Source organism: Babylonia areolata, chromosome 8 (genome assembly GCF_041734735.1).
Source record: "Babylonia areolata isolate BAREFJ2019XMU chromosome 8, ASM4173473v1, whole genome shotgun sequence".
Taxonomy (NCBI): Eukaryota; Metazoa; Mollusca; class Gastropoda; order Neogastropoda; family Buccinidae; genus Babylonia; species Babylonia areolata.
The window spans coordinates 28,026,194-28,040,161 of NC_134883.1; the positions used below are offsets into that span (position 1 = coordinate 28,026,194).

The window sequence follows — 13,968 nt, forward strand, 5'->3', positions numbered from 1 at the left end:
GATTTATTCATTTTTATTTGTTTTTCAAAAACAATTGATTGATTGATTATTTTTGATGAAGCAACAGTCGGACGTGATATATCCAGTATCTCAGTGGCAACAGTTCAAACGGAAATGTAAACTTTCGATTCTATCCGGAAAACGACCTCCTTTTGGGAGATTCCCCGAACTCTAAAAATAAATTGTTGTTGTCATGAAAAGATGGCGAACGTGCGAGGCACAGCAAGACATACGTATAGTGTGGATGATCGTTTAGGACAAGGGGCGACTGGTAACGTCTTCAAGGGGCTGTCAAAGGTAAGCCAGATGTTTCTGTTTGATATCAGAAAGATCTTTTTGTACACGGTATGTAAAATTAGGTGGTAAACTATTGTGGAAAAGTTGTGTGTGAACCCGATTCCATGAAAACATCGATGGCCGCAGATTAAGCAATAGTTCCTTGTCCACTGGACAGAAGCAGCTCAAATGACTCATTTTTTTTATGTCATAGTCACATGTACTGACGTTCAGTTGCTGAACGTTGTCTAATGTCCATGATTTTAATGCTGTTACAGATGATGTCAAGTTACACTGACTCATTATTTCTTCTTTTTTTTCTTGTGGGAAACTACATGCCATCCATTTATCCCCTGTAAGAAGACAGACGAAGCATTGGTCATAGCGTTATGAACATATGTATATTCTTCTTTGCAGAATAAAAAAAAAAAAAAAAATCACCAAAGAAAAGCTTTTGATTTCATAATGAGGAATGAGAATACGAAGAAGATTTTATTTTAGTCTTTGGGATTTTATCAGTGCATCAAGCTTATATAGCTGTTAACCAAACAATCATACAATATCATCAAAATAAGAGAAGATTTATGATCTGTGTCAGGAAGTAAAATTTGTATCAGTGTTAAACTGACGTCAGGTTATGAACTTGAATGTCAGTATACCTGACACTCTGTGTGTGTGTGTGTGTGTGTGTGTGTGTGTGTGTGTGTTGTGCATTGGAGCTCTGTCTTCAATCAGATATTACAGGGACAAGATCATACCATTCAGCTAAACTCGACCAAATTATTGTTTGAACTGTTTAGAAAAAAAACCTTTCCTCACTGCAGTCCTGTTTGGAATATAATTATATACTCTTCAAGACTCAGTGGTTCAAACTTCCACTTGACATTTTATCTCTCTCTCTCTCTCTCTCTCTCTCTCTCTCACACACACACACACACACACACACACACATACACACACACACATGATATACATGTACACACACACATATGCACACACACACACATATGCACACACACATATGCACACACATACACACACACACACACACACACATGCACACACACACACACACACACACACACACACACACACACACACACACACACACTTCAATGTCAAAAGAAATTGCCACCGTAAAAGCTGGTAGTTTAAACTTAAAAAAACAAACAAATAGCAACAACAACAACCAAAAAAACATTGCTTTGGGAGAAAGCTGTTGAATGTCTTATACCAGTCTCAAGCAATCACAGTCAGTCCAGTATGCCTGTGGATGTGTTTTTTCCATCTTGAGACATGTCCACTTGTATAATGGCTGCAATGGGGGGAGGGGGTGGGGGTGGGGGATGTCAGCAGTAATTAATCTTACAGGTGTTTGCATTCTCTTACAGGAAGGGGAATTCCATGCCCTGAAGATTTTTGAGCCTTTTGTTACCAAAGAGATTGAGAGGGAAGTTGCTGCACTCAAAGAACTGAAGCATGAAAACATTATTCGTTTCATTGGTGTGGAAGATGAGGTAAGTTTGTCAACAGCTCAGTCTCTTCCTCAACCCCCTCCTCTCTTTCATCTTTCTTTTTATTCAGTGTCTTTTCACTTTGAATGATATTAGATGTGTAGTGTGTGTGTGTGTGTGTGTGCGTGTGCGTGTGTGTGTCTGTGCGTGCGTGTGTTTGTGTGATTAAAAGGGGAACATACAAAGAAAGGATGAATTAGAACAGTACAATCAACATTCCATGAATATTGAACTATGGTATCAGGTAACACATTATTAAAAGAATTCAATGCATTGATGCCTGTAACTGTAAGTCATATAACCGAAACACTCCACAACTGCTACCATTGCTGCTGCTGCTGTTGCTACAACTACTACTAACACTGCTGCTGCTGCTGCTGTTGCTGCTACCACTGCTGCTGCTGCTACTACTGCTACTACTAGTGTGTGGTGGTGTGTATGTGTCAGATGATGAGTCGTCAGCTGGTGGTGGTGATGGAGTATTGTGAGGGAGGCAGTCTGTCGTCCTACCTGCAGGAACCTGACAACTGGTTTGGTCTGCCTGAGGCTGAGTTCCTGCTGCTTCTCAAGCATCTAGGTTTGGTTTAGTTTTCTGCATCATTCTCTGTATATGTCACTATGCGTATGTCAGTGTTTCATTGTTGTTGTTGTTGTTGGTGGTGGTGGTAGTTGTGAAGGTGTGTCACAGTGTGTGTGTGTGTGTGTGTGTGTGTGTGTGTGTGTGTGTGTGTGTGTGTACATGTGTGTATGTGTGTGTGCATGCGTATGTGTGTGTGCGCGCACATGTGAATTTGTGTGTGTGTGTGTGTGTGTGTGTTTAAAGATAAGGATGGATAATGATTCTGTTACTTGGTGGTGATTGTTTTTTTAAAACCATGTAATGTGCTAAGGCATACCAACAAAAATGTTGCACAGAAAGGGATAAATTCACATTGAGATAACGTTTAGCTGATACCATGATGTTGAACTCCAGTGTGTGTGTGTGTGTGTGTGTGTGTGTGTGTGTGTGTGTGTGCATTGCATTTTTTAGGGGGTGGAACGGGAAGTGTGGAAGGGGTGGGTGTGGGTGATGGGAGATGTATGTGATTTAACTGATGATGTAGGTGCATAGGCAAAATTTCTGTGTTTCAGTTTCAGGCATGGAACATCTCCGCAGTCATGGTTTTGTTCACAGAGATATCAAACCTGGTAACATTCTTCGTGCGATCACCCAGGATGGCACGTGAGTTGTTTTGTGTTTGTGTAGAGTCAAAGCATGGTCATTTGCAAGTGTGTGTGCTTGGACTGATACGTGTACTTGTGTTAACAGAAATGCAGGGACAGACGGGTAAACAGAATTCTTCTCGCATATACACACGCATATATGTATACTTGGTTGATTCAGGCATGATATAGATGGATCTGTTTTTCAGATTTAAATGTTGAAGAATTATTTTCTATAGAACTGTATACCAAAGAATAATAAATGATAAATGATGGGCGCAATAGTTGAGTGGTTAAAGCGTTAGACTTTCAATCTGAGGGTCCTGGGTTCGAATCTTGGTGGTGCCTGGTGGGTAAAGGGTGGAGATTTTTCCAACCTCCCAGGTGAACATATGTGCAGACCTGCCAATGCCTGTACCTCCTTCGTGTGTATACGCACGCAGAAGATCAAATACGCACGTTAAAGATCCTGTAATCCATGTCAGCGTTCGGTGGGTTATGGAAACAAGAACATAGCTAGCATGCACACCCCCGAAAACGGAGTATGGCTGCCAACATAGTGGGTTAAATAAACAGAAACGGTCATACACGTAAAATGTTAAATGTAACATATTTGTCTGAGTGTGTATGTGTGCGTGCCTGAAATATGATTGAACAAATTATAAGTGCCCAATGGCAGCCGTCAGTCGGCTCTACCCAGGTAGGCAGCCTGTTGTGTAAATGACCCCGTGTTTTTAAAGCGCTTAGAGCTTGGTCTCCGACCAAGGATAGGCGCTATGTAAGTATGCATATCAATCAGTCAATCAATAAATAACACTGGTATCAATGAAAATGTTTCTTTTTTGATTTTAGAGATAAATCCACAAATACTTTGATCTTTGTGCATCTCTCTCTCTCTCTCTCTCTTTATATATATATATATATATATACATTGTCATTTTAGTCAATGTTGGCATGAATATCTTTGTGCATGATGGCAATGTTTGTGTGTGTCTGTGTGTTTGTGTGCTTTCAATGATGGTGTTCTCCTATATACAGTCCAAATTATGACTGATGGATGATAAGTCACGTTTTGATCTGTATTTGTGCAATTGCACGGACACTGTTGATATTTTTCTTCAGCCAAAGTCAAAGATTCGCCTCTTGATTGAATCTGAGACTGATGGGGTTTTTTTAACCTTTTTTTTTTCAGGTCTGTGTTCAAACTGTCTGATTTTGGAACAGCACGCCCTCTAGAAGATGATGAGTACTTTCATTCTCTTGTGGGAACTGAGGAATACCTGGTAAACCATTTTTCGGTTTATATTTGATCATTGATTAATATTATGAGAAATATGTGCATCTTTGTGCACTTATTTCTGTTCTGAACTTAACAACGTGTGTGTGTGTGTGTGTGTGTGTGTGTGTGTGTGCATTTATGTTTGCACCTTTTGTGTAAAATATATATACATCAGAATCCCAAATCAAAATGCATAGTGGGGTAAAATGCATAATTAACATTTCTGTGTGAACTGTTTCTCCTTCCCTTCTTTACCCATTACTTAACAAACAGTAGACTGTCAAGGCCTGAACAGTGCACTGAGTTTATGGATATGTCAGGCATCTGCCTTTTTGTCAATGGCATGTGTTGACAGAGGCAGCTGGCAGGCGCAGTAGCGAGTGGTTAAAGCATTGGACTTTCATTCTGAGGGTCCCGGGTTTGAATTTTAGTAACAATGCCTGGTGGGTAAAGGGTGGAGATTTTTCCGATCTCCCAGGTCAACGTATATGCAGACCTGCTTGTGCCTGAAACCCATTCGTTTGTATACACAAGCAGAAGATCAGATACGCACATTAAAGTTCCAGTGATCCATTTCAGTGGGTTATGGAAGCAAGAACAAACCCAGCATCCACACCGCTGAAAACGGAGTATGGCTGCCTACATTGCGGGGTAAAAACGTTTATACATGTAAAAGCCCACTCATTTACATATGAGTGAATGAGGGAGTTGCAGCCCACAAACAAAGAAGAAGAAGAAGAAGACAATGGTGGCTGATGAGAGTGTGGTGGTCATCACGTTGCAGCACCCGGACCTGTTCAAGGTGGCCATCATGAACGAAGGGGAGAGCCTACGGTTCCCTCACAGTGTGGACCTGTGGAGCGTGGGAGCCACCATCTACAATGCCGCCACCGGCTCTGTCCCTTTCTGTCCCTACAACGGTCGTCGGGACCCGGACACCATGTGAGTATCTGTTTCCATGTCTGTTATTGGTTATAAGTTAACTCTTTCGCTGCCAAGTTCTACCATCTATCGCCTTCGCACAGGACACTGCGGCCTCCGAGCACACCTGAAGAGGATTGGAGTGGCAGCCACATCCCTATGTGATTGCGGCCAGGCTGACCAGACCCCATCCCATATTCTCCAAGACTGCCCCCTGTATGAGAAGATGCGGCAGCAGTCCTGGCCTGGGGGTGCTGACCTCAACACCAAGCTCTGGGGGACGGCAGCCGATCTTCACCGGACGTCCGAGTTTGTGGCATCCCTCAGACTTCGACCCTGACTGCGTAGCTGTTGAATGCAAAAGAAAGAAAGAAAAAAAGAAAAGCTGCCAAGTTTCTGTGTGAAGACCACTCCCCAGTGCCAAAGGATTCAGGTTTTGCCGCTCTCAGTCACATGGTTTGGTTCGTGCCAAAACGACAAAGTGGACTTGTGTTCACTTCAGACTTGGTCAAGGGAGCTGGGTTAGTCAGTTTCCTGTTGAGTGGGAAAGTTGGCTGCTTTGTTACTCTGTAAAAAATATTCTATTTCGCATGACCCTTTGATGTCAACTAAAGTTGCTTAGGCGGTGAACATATAACACACACGCACACACACGCGCACACACACACACGCGCGCGCACACACGCACGCACACACACACACGCACACACACACAGACACACACACACACACATTTAAAAAAAATCATTTTTTGTTGTTTTTGTTCATTTTGCATTGTTTGTTTTTTGTTCTTGTTTATATGTCTACAGTGGCCTTTGTGTTTACCAGAATTTGAAACATGACTGATTAAGAGAAAAAACACCAAAAAGATTAAAAATGTCAGCTGAAGATAGGCAGACACATGGAGCATTAGAATATTAATTACATTTTCCATATAATAAGTTTGTTGAGTTACAATCAGACATTAAAAAATATATAATAGTAAAAAAAAAAAAATTAAGCTATTTTTGGTGGCATGGAAGGCTTCAATGAGAGGACGTCTGTGGGCAGGTATGCTATGATCACCAAGAAACCAGCTGGTGTCATAGGCGCCCGCCAGGAAAGTGCCAGAGGTGCCATTCAGTGGCTGTATGAATTACCTGACACCACACAACTACCTGGGTAAGTGCACTGACTATTCTGGTACCAGCAGTCACTTCAGAGGATCGGTTTGTTCATTCTTTACTCAGAGAAACTGGATTTATTTTGTCACTTTCATGTCAGTTCCTGGCCAGATGTTTGGCTGTGGCATTCTTAGAAGAATGCTTTCCGGGTGTTGTGTTATGGAATGAAAAATACAGTGTGTGTAACAGTGTTAGTTGTGCAGTTAAAAAAAAAAAATCTTTTTCATCTTCTTCATCATGTCCTTCTATTCCTCCTCCTTCTTCATCTTTGCCTTCTTCTTCTTCTCCTCCACCTCCTCCTCCTTCTGCTTCGGTTTCTGCTGCTTCTTCTTTCTTCATCATCATCCTTCTTTCATCATCATCATCATAATCATCAGTCATGATCATCAGTCATCATCATCATATCAATCTTCTCCTCCTTCCTCTGCTTCGGTTTCTGCTTCTTCTTTCTTTCTTCTTCATCATCTTCTTCTTTCTTTCTTTCTTTCTTTCTTTATCGTCATCATCATATTCTTCGTCTACTGCTCCTCCTCCCAATTTTCATTTTTCTTTCTGCTGTTGTTCTTAACAGTAACAATCATAATATATAGTACCAACATGGCGGAAACTCCCCACAGAATGGGCTTGAGGTGCCTCACACGAAACAACACATATGCAACATACCTCTGCACATGTCATCATCATCATCATCATTATTGTCCATGTTCAGAGGGCTGCAGAAGATGGTGGTGAGCATGCTGGTGTCCCTTCTGGAGCGTGACCCTTGCCGCGTGTGGAGCTTTGAGCGCTTCTTCGAGGAGACGCAGAGCATTCTGGCGTGTGAGGCGGTCGCTGTGCTGGCCCTCTTCCCCCACCATAGCCCCTTTGACGCTGTCTACCTACCGCCCCTCCACAGGTGGGGGATTTCTTTTTTTTTTTGTTTGTTTGCTTGTTTGTTTAAAAATTTCCATGATTGATTGATTAACTCACTCCATGCCAAGAGTTTTTGCCCTTGCCAATCCCTGAAAACCCAGGGTTTGCATAGGATGGGGAAAAAATTGTAAAAAAAACAAATAAACACCCAGACAATTGATATTTAGTATATGTATGCAAGGAATGTTGTTTCATATGTGTGCAAAAAATCAAAGTATTTTCTCACCATCTTGATGTTGATCGCGGTATACATATTTTGTGTATTTTTTAGCATTTTTGCACCCATCAGAAAGGTACACCAAGTGCCCTTGAACATGTTCCACATCACATTCTAACACTATTTGAGGAACTGAAGACCTAGTGCATGCAATGAAGTATGAACAGGTGGTGAAGAAAGTTGAAATTCACACATACAAAAAAAAATATTGTCTCTACATAATGAAAAAAAAAAGGAGTTCACTGTACACAAAAGCCTGATGTGGTATCACCGACAATAGTCTTGTCTTGAGTGGAAGAGCTCATGGCAGGTGATTCTGAGTCCTGGGAGGGAAAAAGGAAAAATTGTCAGTCCAATCACTGGTGAAAACACTTGCAAAATCGTCCGTTTCCTCAGTGGTTTCGTCGTCTGTGTCTGTCTCATCTGTTGGCACATGTTCCTCACTTTCCTCTCCATTGTAAACACTCTCTTCAGCGGCCAAATCTATTTCTAGTTCATCGGGATCTGGTCCAAATTCACTGTCTGAAGAATCAACATTATCTCCTTCGACATCAGAGCCTTCAGTTTGGATCATTTCCAAAGCATCTTCGAAGCTGAGTAACATTTCACCTCTCCGACAGTGTCGAACACTTCGCCGTGACGCCATCTTGTCAAACAACTTACAAAGCTGACAGGGGGCACGCTTTGTTATCAACTGCGGTTGAGCTTATCGCGACACACACGCAGCGTGTGTGAATGAAAAGCTGACCAGAGGTGGCGTAAGATATCACATCTGCTTTTGATTTTCGCATCCGACGCGTCACTCCGACAGCACGACTTTTTAAAATCCAAGTCCGCATATGCGGACATTGGCATCCAACGCTTTCTCCGACGATGTCCGCATATGCGGACAATGGCAGCGAGTGAGTTAATATGGATACCTATATTGTGCCTGTCCTCAGTCGGAAACCAAGCTCTAAGCACTTTACAAACACGGGGTCATTTGCACAACAGGTTGCCTGCCAGGGTAGAGCCAGCTGATGGCTGCCACTGGGCGCTCATCATTTGTTTCCTGTGTCATTCAATCAGATTTCAGGCATGCACACGTACACACCCAGACAGACATGTAATATCGCTTTACGCTCGCATTAAATCAAATACACATGTTAAAGATCCTGTAATCCGTGTCAGCATTCTGTTGGTTATGGAAACAAGACCATACCCAGCATGCACACCCCTGAAATGGAGTATGGCTAATATCACTCAAAGTGAAAAGACGTTAAAGAAAAACAGACATGTAACATTTTACATGTATGACCTTTTTGTTTATTTATCCCACCATGTGGGATGCCATACTCCATTTTCAGGGGTGTGCATGCTGGGTATGGTCTTGTTTCCATAACCCACAGAACGCTGACATGGATTACAGGATCTTTAACGTGCATATTTGATTTTATGCGAGTGTAAACACATGAAGGGGACTGAGGCACTAGCAGGTCTGCACATCTGTTGACCTGGGAGATTGGAAAAAATCTCCAATGACAATGCATAGTTTTTTGACAGGTGTGGTGGCTGAATGGTGAGAGTTAGCGTCCATGATTTCGGCACACCTGGTGGAAATTTTTCTGATCTCCCAAGCCAGCCCATGTGCAGACTTACTGCTAGTGCCTGCACCCCCCTTTGTGTGTGTGTACACATGCAGGAGATCAAATCTGCAAATCCATGTCAGCATCCACATCCCTGAAAATGTAGTATGGCTGCCTACAGGGCAGGGTAAAAACGGTTATACACTAAAAGTCCAATCATACATACCAGTGAACTTGGGAGTTTCTGCGCATGTACACGGAAGAAGAAGAAGAGAGTTAAAACATTCAAAGACTCTTTCTCTCTCTGTCTGTCTCTCTCTCTCTGTCTGTCTCTCTCTCTCACACACACACAATCAGATCCAAGTATGTTCCAGCAATTCCCATAAGTGCTGAACAACATCATAATGAAGTGAAAGAAATTAATTAGGATGGTTCATAATTTTCCAGAAAAGCTGTATAAAAGAACCAATCAGTGTTAAATTTTGCATCAGTGCTATTGGGTTTTGCATTATGTTCTTCTATCATATGTCTATAGTTCAACGCCATTTTGAAAGTAGGAATATGTTCACTTCAAACTCAGTCAAGGGAGAAGGTCAGTCAATTTCCTATTGTGCAGGAAAGTTGGCTGCAGAAGCTGTGAAGCTTTGTTACCATGTGAAAAACAGTCCTTTTAACATCATCCCTTGATGTTGAAAAAAGTCACCCATGGCAGGGAATTGTCTGGTCAGCTGAAGTTGCCTATTTCGGGGAATTGTCTGGTCATTGCATTCACTGCAATACAGTTGTTGTTTTTTGTTAGCCGTAAGCTCTTCTTTTCTAGTGATGTAAAAGTGGTGTACCCATTGTTCCATGTTATAATACTCTAATGCTATCACCCACTTTTGTCTTGTCTCTGTTGTTGTTATTATAGTAGTTGACGTAATTGATGCTGTTGCTACGTTATAACTGGTTTCATTATCATTTTTGATATTATTTCATTATTATTATTATTATTTCCATTACTGCTATTACAATTGTGTTGTAGTTATTAAAATCATCACATCTACTACTGTCACTGTTGTCAGCATTGATTGATTGAATGATTGGTCAAGTAGTTAGTAGTTAGTTAATTAATCCTTTTATTTTTTTATTACATTTTTTCAATAATTTCTTCTTTTTTTCCCATAATATATACATATATATATTTTTTTTTAAATCTTTTTTTATTATAAAGAATATTTTTCTGTCTGTTGTTTTTTCCTTCAGTGCTCATTGGATGTTACTGTTTGTTCATACTGTTCTCTGTATATTATTGTATACATGTTTTTGAAAAATTATTAAAAAAAAAAAAAAAAAAAGCTGAAAAGAAAGAATTGTCTAGTCAATTAAAGCTGCCTATGGCAGTGAATTATCTTGTTAACTAAAGTCACCTATGATGGCGAAAGAGTTCAAGAACTGATTTGTCTGTGGCAGTGTCCAGCAGCTGAAAGAGGAGCTGGGGAAGCAGTGGAGCGAGACAAACAGGGAGTTGCACGACACCTTGTACGGCGAGTCACGGCTCAGGGACTGGCTTGACGACAGTGACCAGCTGTTTGACATGCCACCCACCGACCACACGTCACCCATCATCGCTCTGCCGGCAAAACTGACCGCCTCCATCGGTTCTGCCGCTCCTGAACCGTCAATGGCCAAGATTGTTTCTGGTGAGTATGAGTGATGTACTGTCGACTGGTTTTGAATGATTTTATTATAAGATTCAGTATAATCATATATATATATATTTATATCTATATATCTGTATAAATATTTATATCTGTATCTATATATAGACAGACAGAGAGAGATCTGCATATGTGTGTATATGTATATATATATATATATATTTATATATATATATATATATATATATATAAACTGGAAATTAGCAAATGACGGGCCAGGAGGTGAAATGGTTAACAAATAGTAAAGAGTGGTAACTTTCTCCATTCACAAGGTACACAACTTCACAAGTCAGTGCTGCTTACACTACCGATTCAGCTAGCACACAGGTAAATAAAAGGGATTATTACAGGGAAGAGGTTTTGATGTGTTCATGAGGGCGTCTCACATTAACATTGACATGCACATACCTGCATATATTTTACATGGACGTAAGAAAAATTTCCTCCATTAACCAACCAGGAGCTGTGAATCGGATTGGAACCAAGGGCCTGCAGATTGAAAACCCAATGCTTTAACTCACTCGGGACGACAAGTTTTCTCCCTTGCTTTTCCCCACAGACGGCCCATTTGTAAGGGTTTGGAAAAAAATTACAAAAAATACAAAATATTGTGTAAGAAAATGAAACTTTCAGAACTGGTTTATTACGTGTTGAGCTATTACATTAAAAAAAAAATCAAATTTCTCATCTTATTTTTACAGTTTTGCCATATGAAGAAAATACTGCCAATTTTTCACCCCGAATCACCATACCCATGCTCGCTTTCTGCATTAAATTCGCTTTCTTCTTCGTCATCATCCACCTCTTCAATGTCCGACCCTTCAGTTTGTAGCATTTCAAGTACTTCGGCAACCCTAACACGTTGCCGTTACTGCCTTGTTCGCTTCACAACATTCTGAGAAGAGCCCGCTTTGCTAACAGGCTGGCACGCGAGCAGTCGACCAGTCAATGACTTTGTCAGCATGTGTGCGAGACGGGCCACACATCCCAGGCTGACCAGTCATACTGTTCGATTGTGGAGTGACCCAGAATAGCGCACTCTGCTTGGCTAATCAAAAAAAACATGTGTACAGCGCATGATGGAAATTTACTTTCAGAGAATGCTATTCCATTCCTTTGTCCGAATCCAAATACGTTTTGTGTAGGAATGCGTGAGCATTCCTTCGTCCGGAGAGAGTTAACTACTTGACTTTGTGCTGGTCACCCTTTCCGTTTTTGAGATGCCAGTTCTGGATATCTTTTTCCTGTGATGAATGATGATATGGATACTTATGCAGCACCTATCCTCGGTTAGAGACCAAGCTCTAAGCACTTTACAAACTCGGGGTCATTTGCACAACAGGCTGCAACCTGGGTAGAGCCAACAGAGGAGTGTCATTGGGCGCTCATCGTTCATTTCCTGTGTCATTCGATCAGATTTCAGGCACGCACACATACACACTCAGACAGATATGTAACAATTTGATGCAGAGGTTCTGACGTTCAGCGGAGTGAGCGTGGGAGAATTGGTGCGTACAGGCAGAGAGATGAGCGCCATCGTGTCGCTGATTGACAGACGCACTGCCACTTTGGCCCTCTTTCAACAACATCTCCTCAAACTTCGTCACAGGCTTCGGTCAGTGGCTTTGTCAGTGATCCTTCTTTGTGAGCATGTGTCATGGGGTGTGTGTGTGGGGGAGAGGGGGTTGGGTGGAGTAATTGTGTATGTATGGGTGGGGATGTGTGTGTGAGGGGGATATGGGAATGGGTTGGGGGAGTGTGTGTGTGTGTGTGTGTGTGTGTGTGTGGTGTTGTGTGGTTTCCATGAATGTGTGGGTAGGTATATGTGTGTTTGTGTGGGTGGGTGGTGTGGGAAGGTATGTGTGGGTGGTAGTGGTGGGTGTTGTGTGTGTGTGTGGGGGGTTGTTGATGTGTGTGTGTGTGTGTGTGTGTGTGTGTGGCTATTTATATGAATATATGCTGTATATGCATATCACTGATATTGTGCATGATATTTGAAATTGCATATATGTTTAAAAGTAAAGACAACTTCCAGCAGGTGTGTGGTTGTATTTCCCTTTTGTGCATGCATGTGTATTTGTATGTGTACGTGTAAATGCTAGGACCTGTATTGGTATAGTATATGAAAGCTAAGCTGTGGGTGTATATGTCATTTTCCACAGTTCAGTAAGCAGGTTTGCATGCATTGGTCATTTTCCACAGTTCAGTAAGCAGGATTGCATTCATCAGTCATTTTCCACAGTTCATTTAGCAGAATTGTATGCATCATTCATTTTCCACAGACTATCATTGAGCAGGTTTGCATGGTTCAGTCATTTTCAACAGGTTTATCATGAAGCAGGTTTTCATGTATCGGTCATTTTTCACAGGTTTTTCATTAACCCTTTCGCTGCCAGGAAAATAAGATTTAAGTGAAATCTAATTGCCAAGGTTTTTTCCCAAAAAACGGGTATAAATTTTCAAAAAATTCTGTGCTCTTTGTTATTGGAGAAAGACCCATAAAAGTATATATTTTCTGAAAGGTAAATGAATAAAGAATACAAAACACATGATGTTTTCCCATTTTATATATTTTTAGTGACATGCTGTTGTTTTGAAATCAGTGTTTTGTTTTTTGTCACATCTTAAACTTGTTCATTACAAACATTAGTCCGGTAATTTGCAGTAAAATATCCTATTTTCTGGACAAATGGATATCTGCACACACAAAATCATACTAGAACAACCACAATATAAAAAAAACTGAAAAAGAAATAGACACATAATGCATTGTGACTTCTGCAAGTGATAATATGGATGTGAGGCCACACCCCCTCAGTCTCCACCCCTCTCCTCTTCACCCCTCTCACATGGTCACCTCATCCAGTTCTCATCAGACCGTGTTGGCTGAGTGCCAAGAAAATAGCTCACACTGTGTCCTGCTAAAAATTCGGTAACTTCTGTCGTCTGCTAGAGCTGAACAGCTGGCCTCACTCACTGATAGTTGTAACTTGGCCACTCTCTTGATTGCTCCCTTTATTTTCTATCAAATCGTCCTATAAATGTTCACCACTGTCCTCTCCTTCGAATTTATGCTTCAATTCTTTCTGAGCATCAGCTAAAGAAAGTAATCTTGGTTGATTTAGTTTGCCATGATTGCATGTCTTGAGAATGGAGTCAATCTGACATTTTATTGAGTGAGCGAGGAGAGGAGCCAGGCAAAGACTGCGACCAGTAAC

General features: G+C 41.3%; 1 protein-coding gene across 1 annotated transcript in view; it reads left to right on the forward strand.

Moving 5' to 3' along the window:
- The first annotated feature begins 193 nt into the window (after window positions 1-193).
- The window catches only part of LOC143284703 (serine/threonine-protein kinase TBK1-like), a 26,518-nt gene continuing 12,743 nt past the window's right edge, over window positions 194-13,968 (forward strand). The window contains exons 1-10 of the mRNA XM_076591634.1: window positions 194-297; window positions 1,668-1,793; window positions 2,238-2,367; window positions 2,922-3,012; window positions 4,186-4,276; window positions 5,057-5,214; window positions 6,244-6,354; window positions 7,066-7,251; window positions 10,503-10,732; window positions 12,221-12,365. Coding sequence (XP_076447749.1) covers window positions 202-297; window positions 1,668-1,793; window positions 2,238-2,367; window positions 2,922-3,012; window positions 4,186-4,276; window positions 5,057-5,214; window positions 6,244-6,354; window positions 7,066-7,251; window positions 10,503-10,732; window positions 12,221-12,365 — 1,364 coding nt within the window. The 5' untranslated portion in view covers window positions 194-201. The remainder of the gene's footprint in view (window positions 298-1,667; window positions 1,794-2,237; window positions 2,368-2,921; window positions 3,013-4,185; window positions 4,277-5,056; window positions 5,215-6,243; window positions 6,355-7,065; window positions 7,252-10,502; window positions 10,733-12,220; window positions 12,366-13,968) is intronic.